A 19,847-nucleotide genomic window follows, 5' to 3' on the forward strand; every position below is an offset into this window, starting at 1 on the left:
ACGAGATAATTACTAAAACAAGTTAGAACGTAAGAGTCGTGCAGCACGGGGCATAGGACAAAATACGCTTCGTAATACAACAAATCAGTCTCCCTCCTCAAGTCAAAATCTTTGTGCCATGGACGCAATCATATACAATACAACTAGGGAACACGGGGCATAGGACAAAATACGCTTCATAATACAACAAATCAGTCTCCCTCCTCAAGTCAAAATCTTTGTGCCATGGACACAATCATATACAACAACGGAAAATGAATCAGTTCACCTGAGTCCAGATCTTCACCGTCTTGTCATTCCCAAGTGCACCAGAAGCAATTATGTTCTTAGTTGGGTGACATGATACGGATATATCAGTGTCAGTGTGACCTTCCAATTTCTGAACTATCTTCCTGCTTTGCAATTCCCACAAGTACAAACAATTATCTTCAGACCCGCTTACAATGTGGAAGAAATGCAGAACCTCGAGCTCTTGTGACCTGTGTAAGTCTTTAGACATTTCCCAGTTGAAAAGTTCCAGAACTTCTGCAGACACAAGATAGAAATTCCAGATCAGCTGTATGCCATGATTGCTTTGGAAAATGAATATAGTGCTCGTTTGCTCATGTTCTTGTTCTTTATTTCTGCTTCTTAAAAGAAAATGGATAGAGGAGAGAGGGGAGGGTAGATAAGAAAGAGATGATATGAGACGGGAATATTTGCCTCCCTCTTCCTCACTCCCTCTCTAAAATGGTTAGCAAATGAGCATGTAATAACCGTTCCAGTTTATCAAATTGTTTTAACATAGTCCATTGTTCTACTAATGTACTTTCATGTATATAATACCATAACCAAAAGATATACCCACGTGTTTGTCTTCAAATCATGCACACGGAAGGTACAAAAATAATTGCAAAAGGAGATGGACAGAAAACCATATGCCATAAGAATGGAGAAAATCAGTTTTCCAAAGGAAAATTTATTGAACCTACATCTAGTTCAAGCTGCATTCCTCAAAAAAGCATGCAAAAAGCACTAAAATCCGATCTGTCAAATGCTGAAAGCAATGTGTCAAATGTGGCATCAACAGATAAACCAGACCTAAAGAACCAGTGCAGATGTTTCAGAACCAATTATCAGGCATTTCACCTGTACATGAATAACATTACACGAAAAGGTTGAAACTTGAGTAAGAACAAGTACAAACGGAACCAATATTTTGTCATGAGTGAGCATTCAGAACCATCAACTTTCCACTACCCAATTAACAGAGTTCTAATCAATATTTAGTCATCGCAACCATGATATTTGAAGTACTTCATCTTATAAATTGAAGTGAGCATCGACAGAGGGTTCAAACGAAGCCATTCAAATTCAACAAAACAGTCGTAAATTACGAAAAGTAAGAAGTGGGAACTGAGCTTACCAAAGTATCATCCAATGTGCCAACAAGAATGTACTTGCCATTAGGCGCAAATTTAACATACGAAACCGGAGGATTTTCATCATCGATCAATGTCTTGGTGCAGTGACCAGTGGAGGCATCCCAGGTCCTGCACAACCCATCATGGCTGCTGGAGACGATAACCGAGCCATCCCGATTGAAATCGACGGCGGTGACAGGGTCGGAGTGAGCCGGCAAAACCTTCAAGCATTTCCCGGTCTCAACATCCCAAATACGCACCGTTTCGTCGAAGGAACCCGAGACGATCATATTGGACTGTGGGTTGAAGTTGGCGCAGAAGACGTAGTTGGTGTGGCCATTTGGCCGGTGGCGACGTCCCAGAGGCGGAGGGTCTTGTCGTCGGAGGCGGAGACCATGAAGCGAGAGTCGGCGGAGAAGGCGAGATCTGAGATGCCCTGGGAGTGGCCTTCGAAGGTCTGGGCGGGGGAGATGGTGGGAGTGGAGGAATCATCGCGGAAGGCGAGGGAGTAGGTGCGAATGGTCTTGTCGGCGGAGGCGGCCGTCGGAGGAGAATTTGAAGCCGGCGATGGCGCTCTTGTGGCCCGTTAGAGTTTCGCAGAGAATGTAGGGTTTGAAGGTGTTCGACGGTTCCTTCGACATTGGCGATTTGATTTGGTTTATTTTGGGGGCTTTGGGGTTTCCCGGGCTTTGGGATTTTCGGAGGGAGAGTGACTGGGTGAGATGGCTAATGCGTGGGAATGCAATGCACCTTCATTCGGCTGAACGAAAAATGATTTTGTGCGGATAAATTTGAAATTTGGACAAAAATTAGTATAAATTAATTATGTACTAATTTTTATGTTTATGAATTTGAATTTTTGTTTGGATTCGTAAACATAAAAATTTTACATAGAAAAAAAACTTAGAATTTGAATCATTTCAATTCCCAAGTTAAATTTAATATAAATAATTGTCGATTTAGAAATTTCATAAATTAGAGTTTTAAAAGTGAAATACAAAAAAACTCAATCATGAGCTGCAGCCACAACCCACCATCATAGTTGTCACCACCATCACATATTACTGGCTCCCTCACTACCCATCGTCATCACCGCCGCCTCTCCACTGTCACTACTAGCACATTTCCTAAGTATATCTTGTATTTAAATTTCACTCTTCTTTTAGGTTAACAAAACAATAAAATTTATAAATTCTAGAAAATAAATTTCATCATTTCAATATTCGTTATTTTATAATTATTTAGTAATCTTAAATTTATTCGCCCAAATGCAATGTAAGGACACAAGGGAATGCAAATATTAACCTCTACGAAAAATGTGTATAAAGTTTAAGGAGAACTAAAAAAGTCACAATCATAAAACACTTTTTTATTTCATCATTATTGGTCCCTGAAATTAAACTAATTCATCATTTTGGTCATTAAAATTGAAAATCGATCAATTTTATCCTTGAAATTGACCTAACACATCAATTTAGTCTTTGGCGTCCAATTCCGTTAAAATTTCCGTTAGTTGGTTGATGTAGCATGATGTGGGGACAATACTATTCATGTATCGCCATGTGGATTAAAAAATTCAGTTTTTTTAAAAAATTAAAATTAAAATTAAAATACGATAATTACTAATTGAAAATGAAGAAAAAAAACCAAAAAAAAAAAAAAAACCCAAGTTGCAGCACAATTCCAAGTCCAACACAGAATTACTCTTCCTCCTTCCTCCTTCCTCCTTCCTCTTCTCTTCCCCGCTGCTTCCGTCTTCCAACTCTCCAACACAGAATCCACTCATTTCCCCCTCTCAACAATTCCAAGTCCAAGTTCCTCAATTTTATTGGCTAACTCACTCATCGCGTACATCTCCTTTAGAATATTAATGCAAGTAAATGTACAAATGGTAAATGTAGAGGCTCAAAATCCTTCGTTTACAATTTCACACATTTATTTTTACTAAAATTGATCATGATGATAATATCGTCATTTTTGAGTTGTTTGTTGTCAAAGTTTGATCGTTATATGTCAAATTTTTATCACTATATTGTCAATCTTTACTTTGATGTTCAACAATTAAGATTTAATCCAAAAACCAAATCTCACGAAAAATTTCATATCCCCAAATCCAAATTGTTTGAAAAATCCCAAGGTGAATTCTTCTACACGTAATCAATTTGTGCTCTATATGCTCATATCGTTTGTTTATAGAATTTTAGACAGAAATTTAGCATATGACGTTTTACTGTAGTGACAAAAAACAATCATGCCTTGCATTTTAGTGAGCGTTCGATCCCCACAAATTCAACTTCCACTTAACAATTAACGTAAAGTAAAGTAAAGTTGAGAAGGGAATAGAAAGGAAGGAAAATCAACATGGGAATTTCTAACATCAACACCTAAACCAGTCCACAATTGCGTAAGTTTCCTAAATACCTAGTTTCCTCCCCTGCACACCCATGTTTAATTGTGGAGAAGAATATGGATGTGTAGAACGAGCAAATGGGCGTGCAAAAATCATCTCCGAAAAAGAAAAGGATTCACTTTAAAAGTAAGCTGCGCACTTTTTCACTCATACAAAATTACTTCCAATTTTGAACAAACGAACTAATTAGTACACAGCAAAGTAGTAATAAGTTTGATAATCAGCCGGGCATGTTCATAACATATGTACACAGCACTAGAACCACATTCCGCGAGTCGGAGTGTCAGAAGACTCAGACATACCTATTTTAACTGACCCCTTTCGTTTCTCTTCTTCCTCCTATCCAAAACCCCCATCTCTTTGCATACAGTCGGTAAAATCACCTGCCAAGTTAACCTTACAGAGACCGTAACTCTACTACACACGCGTACATGCAGGGAAGAAGATGGCAGACAAAAACGATAAGGGCAGATAAGGGGTAAAACCTAAATACAAGGAGGCTACCGAATATTAGAAGGGAGGCCTGGGTGTCAGGGTTATCAGAACCAAAAGAACGTGGGATAAATCTGAGCAGTTGGAAGGTTTAGACTTTCAGTATTTTGATCTTGTTTGAATTGGCTATACGCGTACCTTGAGTTGTACCACATGGCCTACATATAAATCTACTTGGCTAACAAGCACTCCACCAGGATAATCGTGTGCAAATACCTTGTTCTGTTTGGTAAAATCAATACCGAGAGATGCCGCTGGTATACAGATTACACTATCTGCTGAAGCTTCAGTTCTGTCTCACTGGATATGATTTTCGCAAATCTTGAGGATGTTTATCCATAGTTCCAAACCACGAACTTGACCTTCGACCAACCCAGTGCTCAATACTTGTCCTTGTACACATACAGGCTGAAGGAGAATGGTCATGTGACAGTAAGTAATATGAACTGTGATGTTCCTCTCTGCAAAAGGACGGAGTCAAATCCAAATGCCCCTGGGGAAATGACCTCAGACCTAACTCTTGAGACTGCTGAAAGGTGGAAGATGGTCTAGAATATGAATGCCCCATGCCACGACAAGGACCAAAAGAAGCATATTTTCTCGAATCCAAATCTGATGATTGCTCCCTAACAGAAAGGCCCAGATGGGGTGCCGTTGTAGAGTCTTCTTCTATTGTTATTCCCTTCATAGATGCAAGGTCCATGATCTGTCTCTCATCAAGTCCTAACCCCATAAGCAAGTCCCACATGTTTCTCAGTGCTTCCCGCTGGCTGTTAATCACTTGATCCCTCATTGCCATTTCAAATTGAAGCTCAGTATTTGCCATTCCCTATATTAATTGAAGTAAAACTGTTACACCTAACAGAAAGTTTACCGCCAATATGTAAATCTGAGAAATTGAGCTTTAGAATATATTAAAATTGGTAATACTGATGCAACTCATAACAGTTAGCAGTATGCTAATGCAACTGTTAAGAATTTCTTAAGAAAATTTGTGTCATTGGCATTAGATAAACATTTATCTTGAGAGAAATAAAATCTACACCAATGATCTTGCTCAAGTTTTTTTAGTCACGAATTTCAAATAAATGCATATTCAACTCAAAACAGTCATTTACTAATTTATTTTGTCAAGGTCCAGTATATTTATATTCAGTTTGGGTTTAATATCAACTCACCAAGAGCCTGTATTGACTAAGAATACGCAAGTACGTTTTATTTCCATTGTTACTAATGGCCTCCTCAATCATATTTTGAAGATGGCATCGATGCTTCTCATTTGCTTCGATTTCCTACAAAAAGTAGAGTTGGTAACTTGGCAATAAAATCAAAAGCTGATGAAGTTGTATTTTTTTTGCAAGTTTGACTACAGTCTACAGCTGAGATATTACCATATGGTAATTAACACCAGCTTCATCATTGTCACGGATGTTATCCAAAATAACTTGCCGCCTTGTTCTCATGGCCTCTAAAATTTCACTATCATTTCCAATAGCCTGTAACACAGAAAAGGTACTCATGAATTAGTTTATATTATTCAGTTCCCCAACAACAACAACAACAACAACAACAAAGCCTTTTCCCACTAAGTGGGGTCGGCTATATGAATCCTAGAACGCCATTGCGCTCGGTTTTGTGTCATGTCCTCCGTTCGATCCAAGTACTCTAAGTCTTTTCTTAGAGTCTCTTCTAAAGTTTTCCTAGGTCTTCCTCTACCCCTTCGGCCCTGAACCTCTGTCCCGTAGTCACATCTTCGAACCGGAGCGTTAGTCGGCCTTCTTTGCCCATGTCCAAATCACCGGAACCGATTTTCTCTCATCTTTCCTTCAATTTCGGCTACTCCTACTTTACCTCGGATATCCTCATGCCCAATCTTATCCTTTCTCGTGTGCCCACACATCCCACGAAGCATCCTCATCTCCGCTACACCCATTTTGTGTACGTGTTGATGCTTCACCGTCCAACATTCTGTGCCATACAACATCATTGGCCTTATTGTCGTCCTATAAAATTTTCCCTTGAGCTTCAGTGGCCTACGACGGTCACATAACACGCCGGATGCACTCTTACACTTCATCCGTCCAGGTCGTATTCTATGGTTGAGATCTCCATCTAATTCTCTGTTCTCTTGCAAGATAGATCCTAGGCAGCAAAAACGGTCGCTTTTTGTGATCTTCGCTAGATTGCTCCGGTCATTAGTGTGGATAAGTATATAAATGAATAGAGATAGGAAAGCAAACACAAGATGTACGTGGTTCACCCAGATTGGCTACGTCCACGGAATAGAAGAGTTCTCATTAATTGTGAAGGGTTTACACAAGTACATAGGTTCAAGCTCTCCTTTAGTGAGTACAAGTGAATGATTTAGTACAAATGACATTAGGAAATATTGTGAGAGAATGATCTCGTAATCACGAAACTTCTAAGTATCGGATTGTGGTATCGTCTTGACTTGCCTTATCTGTCTCATAGGTAGATGTGGCATCTTCTCTGGAAGTACTCTTCCTCCATCCAGGGGTGGTATCTTTAACTGGTGGAGATGCACAAGGTAATGTATCAATTTCACTTGAAGCTTACTTGTAGTTTCAGGCTTGGTCAAGCGCGATACAAACCATGTAGTAGGAGTCTCCCAAGTCGCCGAGCTAGGGGATCTGCTGAAAGAGGTGACAGACAAGGTAAGCAATCAGAGCTCCGGCTGATTGTTCACCTTCTCCCCATCTTGCAGCAGCATGAAGGATAAAGAGAAGAAAGATGAGAAGAGATGATATGGGATACTTTTGCTTTTGAAGAAGTAACTTTCCACAGGCTTATTCTTGAACTGAGCTGGAGGGTTTTCTGGTTTCCTCCAGAGCCGACTGAAGAATTTGAGGGTCAAAACAAGTCCATCAAATCTAGAGTACGTTCGACCCTGCTGATATGGGATACTTTTGCTTTTGACAGAGTAATGGATGTATCGGCACGTGTGCTGTTACGCTTGTCTCCACATGCTTCCTTGTATCCTTCGCACTTGCCCTATCTGTTCCTCAAGCAGATGCGGTATCTTCCCTGGAAACATAAGATGTTGAAGATGAGTACTCGAGAGCAATGCCAGGTAAGTAATCAGGTAAGGGGTTCCAGGCAGTCAGTTCCTGGCTGGAAGCTTGATTCCAAGTGCTGACTGATTGCTCTCTTTCTCCTTGTCTTGCAGGTAACAACAAGGCCAAAGGAAAAGACAGGGAAAAAGCATGATATGGGATACTCTTGCTTTTAACCCTGATGATATGAGATATTCTTGCTCTAGTATAGCTTGTTTGCAAAGGTATTATCGGGGGGAAAGAAAGCTGAATATTTCGAAAGGCTTCGTTGGGAGTGCCCTCTCAAATATGAGGAAGGGTTGAACATTTTTGCAGGTCTGCCTGTCCGTTGGGGATGGAGGTCGACATATATAGGAGTCTCCCTAACAACAAGTAGTAATGCTATTCCTTTACCCTGCTTGGTCATAGCACGGTAGTGGGAGCTGCCAGCTTCACATGTTTTAACTCTGTCAGAGCACTTTGAAAAAGTGGTCTGTGCTCTCGAGAAGTCTTCGACAGAATGCCCATAATTTCCGCAAAGCTGAGTGTGCGTGTGACAGGTGCTGACAAGGCTAGAAAAGTAGGTGCCTCTTCGATTTCTGAGATCGGCCCTCGTGGTCTCTGAGCAGCCCAGCTTTTGAGAAAGCGAGCGTCTCTTCGATTGATTCGGAGAACGATGCATCTTCGATTTTTAAGAAAGCAATCATGATGGGGGTCTGGCTCTCGAGATTCGGGGAGCAGTGTCACTTCGATTTTTGAGAAAGTAATCATGTTGGGAGTCTGGCTCTCGAGATTCGGAGGGCGGTGCCTCTTCGATTTTGGAGCAAGCAATCTTGTTGGGAGTGTTTTCTCGAATGTGAGTAAAGGTTGGGCATGTTTGCTAGTCTACCTTGCCACGAAGCACAGAGGTTGACACAGGGATTTTCCAATTATCCAGCAATGGTACTGTTCCTTTACCCTCTCTTCGATTTTTGAGAAAGTAGTCATGTTAGGAGTCTGGCTCTCGAGATTCGGAGGACGGTGCCTCTTCGATTTTGGAGCAAGCAATCTTATTGGTAGTGTTTTCTCGAGTGTGAGTAAAGGTTGGGCATGTTTACTAGTCTACCTTGCCACGAAGCACAGAGGTTGACACACAGGGACTTTCCAATTATCCAGCAGTGGTACTGTTCCTTTACCCTTGTGGGTAATAATATGGTAGCTAGACCTTCAAAATTTATGGGTCTAAACTTTGTTAGTGCTGTTTCTTTGCTATTCTTTTACCTTTCTTGGTCAGAGCGATGTAGTGGGAGCTGCAAGCTTTACGTGCTCAATTTTGGCAGAGAACTTTGGCAAAGTTATCTGTGGTACCCATGAGCTAGTGTTGCGTGTGGGAAGTGGGTGATTGAACAGTAAGATTCATGTGTTTTCTACTTCCTCAGAAGTCTTCGACAGAATGCCCATAATTTCCGCAAAGCTGAGTGTGCGTGTGACAGGTGCTGACAAGGCTGGAAAAGTAGGTGCCTCTTCGATTTCTGAGATCGGCCCTCGTGGTCTCTGAGGAGCCCAGCTTTTGAGAAAGCGAGCGCCTCTTCGATTTCTGAGATCGGCCTTCGTGGTCTTTGAGCAGCCTAACTTTTGAGAAAGCAAACGCCTCTTCGATTTCTGAGATCAACCCTCGTGGTCTCTAAGCAGCCCAGCTTTTGAGAAAGCAAACGCCTCTTCGATTTCTGAGCAGGCGCCTCTTCGATTTCTGAAGATCCGTCGAGTGCAGATTTTTATAGGGGCTGGCATTAAGTTCCAAAGCACACTTGAAATCTCCACCAGTAGAAGCTCCATTCTTGCACTTCTAAGATCTTGATTTGTCCAACCTCTTCTCTCTTCAACACCTTTGAAAATGTCTGGCCCCTCCGACCGTCGTTTTGACTTGAACCTTGTTGAAGAGGCAGCCCCGCCTTCTCCAGACAACATATGGCGCCCATCCTTCGTCTCCCCTACTGGTCCTCTTACCGTCGGGGATTCCGTGATGAAGAATGATATGACTGCTGCGGTGGTGGCCAGGAACCTTCTCACTCCCAAAGATAACAGACTACTTTCCAAACGGTCTGATGAGTTAGCTGTTAAGGATTCGCTGGCTCTCAGTGTTCAGTGTGCAGGTTCTGTGTCTAATATGGCCCAACGCCTATTTGCTCGAACCCGCCAAGTTGAATCATTGGCGGCTGAGGTGATGAGTCTCAAACAGGAGATTAGAGGGCTCAAGCATGAGAATAAACAGTTGCACCGGCTCGCACATGACTATGCTACAAACATGAAGAGGAAGCTTGACCAGATGAAGGAAACTGATGGTCAGGTTTTACTTGATCATCAGAGATTTGTGGGTTTGTTCCAAAGGCATTTATTGCCTTCGTCTTCTGGGGCTGTACCGCGTAATGAAGCTCCAAATAATCAACCTCTGATGCCTCCTCCTTCTAGGGTTCTGTCCAGTACTGAGGTTCCGAATGATCCCCCTCCGGTGCCTTCTCTTTCTGGGGCTCTACCGACTGCTGAGACTTCTCCTAAGCAACCCTTGTGAAGGCTCCCTCTTGTTTGTTTATTTTGACTCATGTATATGTACACATTTGTAGCTTATCGGGGATATCAATAAATAAGTTTTCCTTCATTTCAACGTATTGTGTTAAATACACCAAAACCTTCTTCGCTAAGTTCTTTGAATTTTCTTTTGTTGAAGCTTGTATGTTGAAGCTTTCTGAGTGGAGCATGTAGGTTGGGGTAGTGTTCCCTTAATTTCCCGAGTGAGGAAAACTTCTCGATTGGAGACTTGGAAAATCCAAGTCACTGAGTGGGATCGGCTATATGAATCTTAGAACGCCATTGTGCTCGGTCCTGTGTCATGTCCTTCGTTAGATCCAAGTACTCTAAGTCTTTTCTTAGAGTCTCTTCCAAAGTTTTCCTAGGTCTTCCTCTACCCCTTCGGCCCTGAACCTCTGTCCCATAGTCGCATCTTCTAATCGGAGCGTCAGTAGGCCTTCGTTGCACATGTCCAAACCACCGTAACCGATTTTCTCTCATCTTGCCTTCAATTTCGGCTACTCCTACTTTACCCCGGATATCCTCATTCTTAATCTTATCCTTTCTCGTGTGCCCACACATCCAACGAAGCATCCTCATCTCCGCTACACCCATTTTGTGTATGTGTTGATGCTTCACCGCCCAACATTCTGTTCCATACAGCATCGCTGGCCTTATTGCCGTCCTATAAAATTTTCCCTTGAGCTTCAGTGGCATACGGCGGTCACACAACACGCCGGATGCACTCTTCCACTTCATCCATCCAGCTTGTATTCTATGGTTGAGATCTCCATCTAATTCTCCGTTCTTTTGCAAGATAGATCCTAGGTAACGAAAACGGTCGCTCTTTGGTATTTCTTGATCTCCGATCCTCACCCCTAACTCGTTTTGGCCTCCATTTGCACTGAACTTGCACTCCATATATTCTGTCTTTGATCGGCTTAGGCGAAGACCTTTAGATTCCAACACTTCTCTCCAAAGGTTAAGCTTTGCATTTACCCCTTCCTGAGTTTCATCTATCAACACTATATCGTCTGCGAAAAGCATACACCAAGGAATATCATCTTGAATATGTCCTGTTAACTCATCCATTACCAACGCAAAAAGGTAAGGACTTAAGGATGAGCCTTGATGTAATCCTACAGTTATGGGAAAGCTTTCGGTTTGTCCTTCATGAGTTCTTACGGCAGTCTTTGCTCCTTCATACATATCCTTTATAGCTTGGATATATGCTACTCGTACTCCTTTCTTCTCTAAAATCCTCCAAAGAATGTCTCTTGGGACCCTATCATACGCTTTTTCCAAATCTATAAAGACCATGTGTAAATCCTTTTTCCCATCTCTATATCTTTCCATCAATCTTCGTAAGAGATAGATTGCCTCCATGGTTGAGCGCCCTGGCATGAACCCGAATTGGTTGTCCGAAACCCGTGTCTCTTGCCTCAATCTATGCTCAATGACTCTCTCCCAGAGCTTCATTGTATGACTCATTAGCTTAATACCCCTATAGTTCATGCAATTTTGTACGTCACCCTTATTCTTGTAGATAGGCACCAAAGTGCTCGTTCGCCACTCATTTGGCATCTTCTTCGTTTTCAAAATCCTATTGAAAAGGTCAGTGAGCCATGTTATACCTGTCTCTCCCAAAACTTTCCACACTTCGATTGGTATATCGTCTGGGCCTACTGCTTTTCTATGCTTCATCTTCTTCAAAGCTACAACCACTTCTTCCTTCCGGATTCTACGATAAAAAGAGTAGTTTCTACACTCTTCTGAGTTACTCAACTCCCCTAAAGAAGCACTCCTTTCATGTCCTTCATTGAAAAGATTATGAAAATAACCTTTCCATCTGTCTTTAACCGCGTTCTCTGTAGCAAGAACCTTTCCATCCTCATCCTTGATGCACCTCACTTGGTTTAGGTCCTTTGTCTTCTTTTCCCTTGCTCTAGCTAATTTATAGATATCCAACTCTCCTTCTTTGGTATCTAGTCGCTTATACATATCGTCATAAGCCGCTAACTTAGCTTCTCTCACAGCTTTCTTCGCTTCTTGCTTCGCTTTTCTATACCTTTCACCATTTTCATCGGTCCTATCCTTGTATAAGGCTTTACAACATTCCTTCTTAGCCTTCACCTTTGTTTGTACCTCCTCATTCCACCATCAAGATTCCTTTTGGTGTGGGGCAAAACCTTTGGACTCTCCTAATACCTCTTTTGCTACTTTTCGAATACAACTAGCCATGGAATCCCACATTTGGCTAGCTTCCCTCTCTCTATCCCACACACACTGGGTGATTACTTTCTCTTTGAAAATGACTTGTTTTTCTTCTTTTAGATTCCACCATCTAGTCCTTGGGCAATTCCAAGTCTTGTTCTTTTGTCTCACTCTTTTGATATGTACATCCATCACCAACAAGCGATGTTGATTAGCCACGCTCTCTCCTGGTATAACTTTGCAATCCTTACAAGTTATACGATCTCCTTTCCTCATTAGGAGAAAATCTATTTGTGTTTTTGACGACCCACTCTTGTAGGTGATCACATGTTCTTCTCTCTTCTTAAAGAAGGTGTTGGCTAAGAAGAGATCATATGCCATTGCAAAATCCAAGATAGCTTCCCCATCCTCGTTTCTCTCCCCAAAACCATGGCCACCATGGAAACCTCCATAGTTGCCTGTCTCCCTGCCCACGTGTCCATTTAAATCTCCTCCTATAAATAACTTCTCCGTCTGAGCAATTCCTTGCACCAAGTCTCCAAGGTCTTCCCAAAATTTCTCCTTCGAACTCTTATCCAACCCTACTTGAGGTGCGTACGCACTAATCACATTGATAAGTTCTTGTCCTATTACAATCTTGATTGCCATGATTCTATCTCCTACCCTCTTGACATCTACAACATCTTGTGTCAAGGTCTTGTCCACGATGATGCCAACACCGTTTCTCGTTCTATTTGTGCCCGAATACCAAAGTTTAAACCCTGAGTTTTCTAGATCCTTTGCCTTACTACCAACCCACTTAGTTTCTTGTAGGCACATAATATTTATCCTTCTCCTCACCATAACTTCCACTACTTCCATAGATTTTCCCGTTAAGGTTCCTATATTCCACGTTCCTAAACGCATTTTGCTCTCTTGAACTCTACCCTTCTGTCCTAGCTTCTTCACCCTCCCCCGTCTAATAGGATCAAAGTACTTCTTTTGTGTGTCCCGTGTAAAGTTGATAGGAGCATATGCTCCCAAACAACTTTGAGTGGAGTCGTTCGAAAAGAAGTTTCTATGGCCCCCTTGCTCATTTAACACTGCATCCGGGTGCCGATGGAGATACAGCGACCCTTGCTCATTTATCACTGTGCTCGGGCCACACAGCGCGCCACTTACGGGTGACGCCCTAGCTTTAGCGCGATTTTGTTCTGGATTCATTTTCATAAGGATTCGACGTGATCATGGAGTGCCGGCTGTCGACTACCTGACGCCCTCCCCCTCCTCCTTTATCCGGGCTTGGGACCGGCAATGTAAGATACATAGGCGGAGTTATTCAGTTCCCCAATAAAGTAAATAAATGCAAGAAAGTTGACCTAATTTCGTCTCCAGATCTGTTTGAACCTACAAAACCTCTTTACAAAACAAGGAGACTGGGAATGAAAAGAACTTAATAGTCCATAACAAAGTTGTTTCTTAGGAATGTCATGGCTTTTCTTCGGAGCAGAAACTCTGAACTAATTGAGATGAATTGTAGGTGCTAAAAGACATAATGTGCAGAATACAAACTCTTTTTCGTACAACTGCATTGTAAGTGGGACACTCTAACCTGTTGTTTTGCTATAGCATCGTCAAGATGTTGGAGTTCAATCCGGTTACGAAGGTTGGTTTCCTCAAGCTCAAATGATGCCTTCTGTAAGTTTATCCTTTCCTGAACATTTTCACTGGTTTCATGGCTCAAAATATTCAACCAAGAAAGTTCATCGTCTGCAGCATTTTCAACAGGTTTGACACTTAGCTGTGATTCCTTTTCAGCTAGTTCCTTTCTCAATTGACAAACCTCAATCTGCAATCCGAAATAGGTTATCTTAGAAGAAAATAAAAATTATAAATAAAATCCAATAGATCAAACCAATTCAAACACTCACCTGAAGACCGGCAATCATTTGTTGGTAGTCTAATACATGGGTATCAATAGTGCCAATGTTTTTCTGTGAAGTAAACGTGATTGTTGTTAGAAATTCAGTGCATATATAAAAGTACCAGTCTAGCCAGTGATACACAAGTACAAGAAAAGGAATTTTCTGCAAATCCAACAAATTAGTGCATAGAAACCCATATGAAAGACAAAATTGGCAGTTAAACTAAGGCAACATGCAGCATGGACAAATCAATCAACAAAGAACCACATGCTAGTATGCAACCTAAGTGGAAAGCTAAAGCACAATACCAATTTTAAAATCTTATTTCTTAACAGCTTACTACAAATGAGACCGTGACAGATTAGCAGATTGATTAATCTATCATAGAATGAAAACTGAGCATTAATTGTCTTCAATGTGGAATTGGACTATTACTTAATCATGTTTTGATGATCCAAAATGAATATGTCTTCATGCATATTTGGCTCTCACCTGGATGTGTGTCTTTATTTCCTTTGCTCGATCAGCATATTTCAAGGTATTCACAGTGTGATGATACTGACTGTCCACAGGGGATACAGTTGCAACCATGATCGTTTGAGAATTGCCACTCAAACCATCCTTGAGTATTCGTGTCAATTTGCTGCAAAACTAATTACATTAACTACAGTAGCAGGAAGCTAACTACAGCAGCAGGGAGGACTTCAGGATTAAAAATTACAATCATATACCTATTACGGTAAGGAACATAAGCAAGACCCTTCTTTTGCTGTTTCCCAAGTGCATTTATGCAGTTTGCTAAGGCAAGAAGTGAACGGTTAATATTTGCTCCATCCCTTAACTTTTGGCCTCCACTGTTTGTTTCCGAAGCTCGTTCGCTACCAGCAAGATCCACAAGTGCGAGTTTTCCTCGCATTACTTGATTACGGTACTTATTTCTCTGTTTCCTTTTTACTTTTATTTCCAGCACTGCATGTGATCTGGTTAATGGGAAAAATTTTGTATGAATAATAAGGTTACACTTTATTTTCAAAATTTAGAGTGGTTTTGCTGATTTTGGTGGAAATATTAAAAATGATAGCATCTATTACTTTAAACCGGTTGTTACTAGCATTGTATCTTCTGTGATCTGCATTCAATTGTAAAATATCCTTACCTTTTGAAAATAAACTCCACATAGAATATTCTATTATATTTGATGCAGTACATTTTAAATAGTTGAAAATGTGATTCACTGTTTGAAACAAATCATATGCAAGTATAACCAAAACACCTGACCACAGAAGGGTTCATAGAACCTATTGAACGCGCACCTAAACCTAACAAAGCTATCCAGTTGTTGGTATCTAAGGTATGGTAGAATCTGTATAGAAGGTTTAGAGCAATGAAATCGGAAGAACAGTGGTTTCCAAGTACAGCCTATTGTCCAAAGCATGATTAAAACTCAAAGGGACAACAATGATAATGGTATGTCCACAGCACACAAATGAATTCAACCTACCTAGAAGATGTTGTATTAGCCTCTGTACTTTCAGTTTTCCGTCGGCTATTCCCCAAGTTTAAGAGTTCAAGAATCTTATCCGCTGATTGTACCTGAATAAGTAAGACAATTCACAATGGATGAGTAAGAATCCTTCCCATAGTACATAATTGGTTCGTCCAATTGAAGAACCGTTTTCATAGTAGTACTAGAAAGAGACCCAAAATAACTAACAAATTACATTTAACAAATGGAAAAATAAAAATACAGAAAAAGATTGACAATTATTCACAGATAGTCAAACCAGATGCAAATAGATAGCTAAGTGTCAACCTTGATACACCTCAGCCCAGCAACAATTACTCCTTGCTCTGGGTCCTCTCTGAGTTCCAAATAGCCGGATGACTTTTCAAGCAAATCATAGATGACCTAAATAAATAAAATATGAAACATCTTTTCAAAAAAGAACACAGGCGTTGTTAATAAATTAAATTTCTTCATAAGTTGGACGTCCCACCTCATTGTAGACTTCAAGATAGGAACAGGTAACTTCAAATTCATCAGAGCTCTTGTCCTTCCTTATTAGATCAAAAATTGTATGCAGACTGAGAACCATGAGTCCTGGATCATCCTGTGTCCCGACCATCGTATAAGTTTTACCACTGGAAATGTACAGAGAAATTTTAAGATATTCTGGAGGATATCAAGGAATGGATAATGCAAATCATGAATGGTGAGATCATACGCTGAAAGAAAGCATCCCGATTTTACTTATATGGTTCTTTTGAACTCGCACATCTAGACGTTGACCTAATTAATAACTTTTGTCAAATGCACAATGTCTAGATTTTTGAGTGATCGTGAAGGGCTGAGTTGCAAAAAATGCAAATTGCTTCAACTGGTAAAGTCAAGCAAAACCTTGAGACCACGAGAGGTGAAAAATAAAAAACAAGAATATATCGCTTTAGTACCTCCCGGTAGAACCGTATGCAAACACAGTTGCATTGAGACCATGAACAACCCCAGAGATCACGGAAGATATGCATTTTGTGTAGACATCCTGGATATATTAAACATTGTCAAGACATGTACTTTACCTAGAAGCAACCAAAAATATAGAAACTATACTAAGTCGAGTGCTTCAAGCAGATATATACACCATAACTAATCATGAGAAATAAAAAAGCGTAAGATTCAGTATTCATGTACCAAATTAGAAGAAACCGGGTCAAACGCATGATCAAAACAATACTTCTTTTCCTTTGTTCGATTCTGTATTCGTTCAAGGTAGTCCTTTGACAGATCAGGATCTAACACAAGCACCTCCTACAAGTAAAATTTCAAATTTCAAATCAATACATACATATATTCACACACACACACACACACACACACACATATATATATATATATATATATATATATAATATCATTCAAATTAGACAAGTTCTAAGTCTAAGCCAGCACAAACCTTATTGTCAATCACTCGAACAATGTCGCGGCCGCGCTCTCTCAGCCTAAACGGCCTGCATTTCACAGCAACCTGCAGAAATGCGAGCTCGAAATCAATTACCTGAACCAAGGCAATGCAATGCCCATGAAATTTACACAGCAGCAAATGCTAACCGTGAGTGTTGTAGTTTTCTTCGTCGCCGGAGCTCTAATGCTCGGCATGTTTGATCAACATCGGTTTCCCACACCACCACAGCTTCCGCCCCCAGCACCACCACCACTAAAACCCTATGGTCGAAGCAGATCAAAGCAGCTGAATTTCAGAGTCTTCGTTTTCCAAAATTCAAGCAAATTTAAAATTCTCTAAGCTTTTGAAATCGCATTTGCTCCGGATTCCTTCAAAATTCCTCTAGATTTCAGGAAATGACAATTTCTTCGGACATCGAAGAGCGAGAAGACGTGGGACGAACTATTCAAGGGCGCGTTGCGGGAGAGAAAAGGACAAAATTTCTGTCGGCTGAGAGGGGAAAATACTCGGTGCTCTCCGGCGTATCGTAGTAAGATAACGCATTTGTAATAAATGGGACCGGCTGGTTACTGGTCCGGGTAATTAACGCGGGTAAATGAGTTGGGACTTGAGAGGAGGAGAGGAGAGAGAGAGAGAGAGAGAGGGGGGGGGGGGGGTACTGTTCAACAAGAAGAAGAAACGGATGAAAAACAGTGAGTGGAGGGTCGTGGAATGATTTTGACCGTTGGTTTGTTTGGAGAGTTTTTTTTTTTTTTTTTTTATTTTTATTTTTAACAAACAATAGAGAAGTGGACTAAGTCACAATGAGGTAATAATGATGTGGTTTAAATTCGTCTTTTGTTAAGAATCGAACCTAAGATCTCTCACTCACTAGTGAAAAAAAATACAACTAAATCATAGTATTAAATAATTGTTTGGAGAATGTTTAGAATGGGAGTTTTTGGATTTCTTTGGGGACTCCGGCTCATGGTATTCCTTCTCAATTCTCACGTTTGGAGGTCTTAAGTTCAACTTTATTTGATAACGTTTTATCCTGATTAATTCATGATGCTTAACTCGAATTTTGATCATCCGGACCGTGTGGATACATCATTGCATGAAAATACAAAATAGTAAATAATTGAAATGTTGGAAAGGGGAGTGGGTGTAGTTGATGAGTTTGGTTGGCGTCATGATATTCAGCTTATGATTGGGAAAGGTGGGTTTTAAAACTTTTTGGTGGTGTGGACAAAACTAAAAGGGGAAAAGGAAAGCCATGTGAAGGGGATGGTAATCTTGGCTTGAGTTGCATGCACGTGTGTTTGGGAAAGTTTGTGAATCCACGTATGGAACTTTTTCAAAAATTAATTTGGCTTTGAAAGTTTCTTTTTAAGTCTTAACATTATTGAGAGTTTTTTTTTTCTTTCCAAACAATAACTCTGGTCACTCAATATTACGATTTAGTAGTATTTTTCTTTATGTGTAAGTGAGATATCTTAAGTTCAATTCTCGCCAAAGGTAAATTTGAATCATCATTACTTAAAAAAAACAAAAAATAAAATTCTAAGCCTCCTCGTTTAACTATTTGAATTCTAAATTATATACTTTATAATGACCTAAAGAAATAATCTCAAAGAGTTGGCTTAGTGGAAAGTGAACAAAGATTTGAAACTTCTAACTCGAGTTTGAACTCTTACTAAAACATTCCTTGGGTCACTGATGCCATATCTCTTCATATGGTATCAAAGCGGATATTAAATGTAAATTATGCCAATTAGTCAAAAACCTTAAGCTAGTATATATCTCTTCAATATATAGAGTAATTTAACATATGGTCTATTAACAAGATGTGGGTCCAAAACCTTAACTGGTAGATTTAGTCGAAATATTTTCTTTTACTAATTTAGGTCTAGTTTCAAAATTGAGAAAATATACTGTTGGTAGAATTTTGTCCTTCCAAGGATATGGCTGAAAAATAACTCAAAATATAGCGTAAATTACAATTTGTCTTTTTTAAGTTTTCGTCCAATTTCATATTCATGCATCTTTTAATATTATATAACGACTCGTGATTTTCGTATCAATTTTGTACAAACATTAAAATATATGTTAAGTTAGCCGTTCAATGATGACGTGATAAATATAGGGCTTATAAGCTTTGGTGGCATGACAATCAAATTTGTCTATATGAGAATGTTAAGGGGACTATCTCAAAGTGGAACTCTTTATGATTCTTTACCACCTTGTTTTTGGCACAATGTTTTATAATGTTGATACAAAAATTGACATTAAACTATGAGGTGGCAAAGAGTTTAATAAAAGTCTCACTTTTGAGGCAGACCAATTATCATTTATCTTGTCTACATAGATAAAATAATAATTATAAAATAAATAATTTTTTTTATAAAATAAATAATTTTTTTTAAAAAAAAAACAAAATTTGCACCATCTCTGTTGGACACAAGATCTGCACTCAACCTCCCCAGAAAATGGGTGAGGAACTAGGGATGGGCAACGGTTATGGCAGGCGGATAAATGCGGTTATTTACCCATAACCATTTATGCCCATACTCGCATAACCGTTTACCCGTTGGGTAATTGCCTAAACAGTTATACTCATACCCATAACCGTTTATAAACGGTTAACCATACCCCCGTAACCATTTAATACCCATTTACCCTTTTTAACCCGTTTATCTTTTTTTTTGACAATTAAACACCGTTATAAATATATTCATCAAACATTTTCATATTTTTTTTTTTAAGTTCTTATACCATTCCAATAATTGAAATAGTAGTTTACGGATAATATTTTTAGCTGTTACCAATGAAGGTAAATATAATATTTGATAAGTATTATTGGGTTACAAAAATTGTTTAGAAGACAT

At 39.9% G+C, this 19,847-nt stretch overlaps 1 protein-coding gene and 1 pseudogene across 1 annotated transcript; both read right to left on the reverse strand.

Annotated features, from left to right (window-relative positions):
* Positions 1-22: 22 nt before the first annotated feature.
* On the reverse strand, positions 23-2,178 carry LOC108172701 (COMPASS-like H3K4 histone methylase component WDR5A; annotated as a pseudogene).
* Positions 2,179-4,015: 1,837 nt separating this feature from the next.
* LOC103429188 (kinesin-like protein KIN-8B) lies at positions 4,016-17,983 on the reverse strand. Its single transcript, XM_029094169.2, has 14 exons — positions 17,127-17,983; positions 16,972-17,043; positions 16,710-16,826; positions 16,472-16,560; positions 16,018-16,162; positions 15,834-15,929; positions 15,522-15,613; positions 14,752-15,000; positions 14,513-14,663; positions 14,027-14,089; positions 13,708-13,944; positions 5,697-5,801; positions 5,484-5,597; positions 4,016-5,134 (listed from the first exon to the last, which is right to left on the reverse strand). The coding sequence occupies exons 1-14, from the start codon at positions 17,172-17,174 to the stop codon at positions 4,592-4,594; spliced, it is 2,121 nt and encodes a 706-aa protein (XP_028950002.2). The 5' UTR covers positions 17,175-17,983; the 3' UTR covers positions 4,016-4,591.
* Between the last annotated feature and the right edge of the window lie 1,864 nt (positions 17,984-19,847).

Source organism: Malus domestica, chromosome 15, assembly GCF_042453785.1.
Source record: "Malus domestica chromosome 15, GDT2T_hap1".
Lineage (NCBI taxonomy): Eukaryota > Viridiplantae > Streptophyta > Magnoliopsida > Rosales > Rosaceae > Malus > Malus domestica.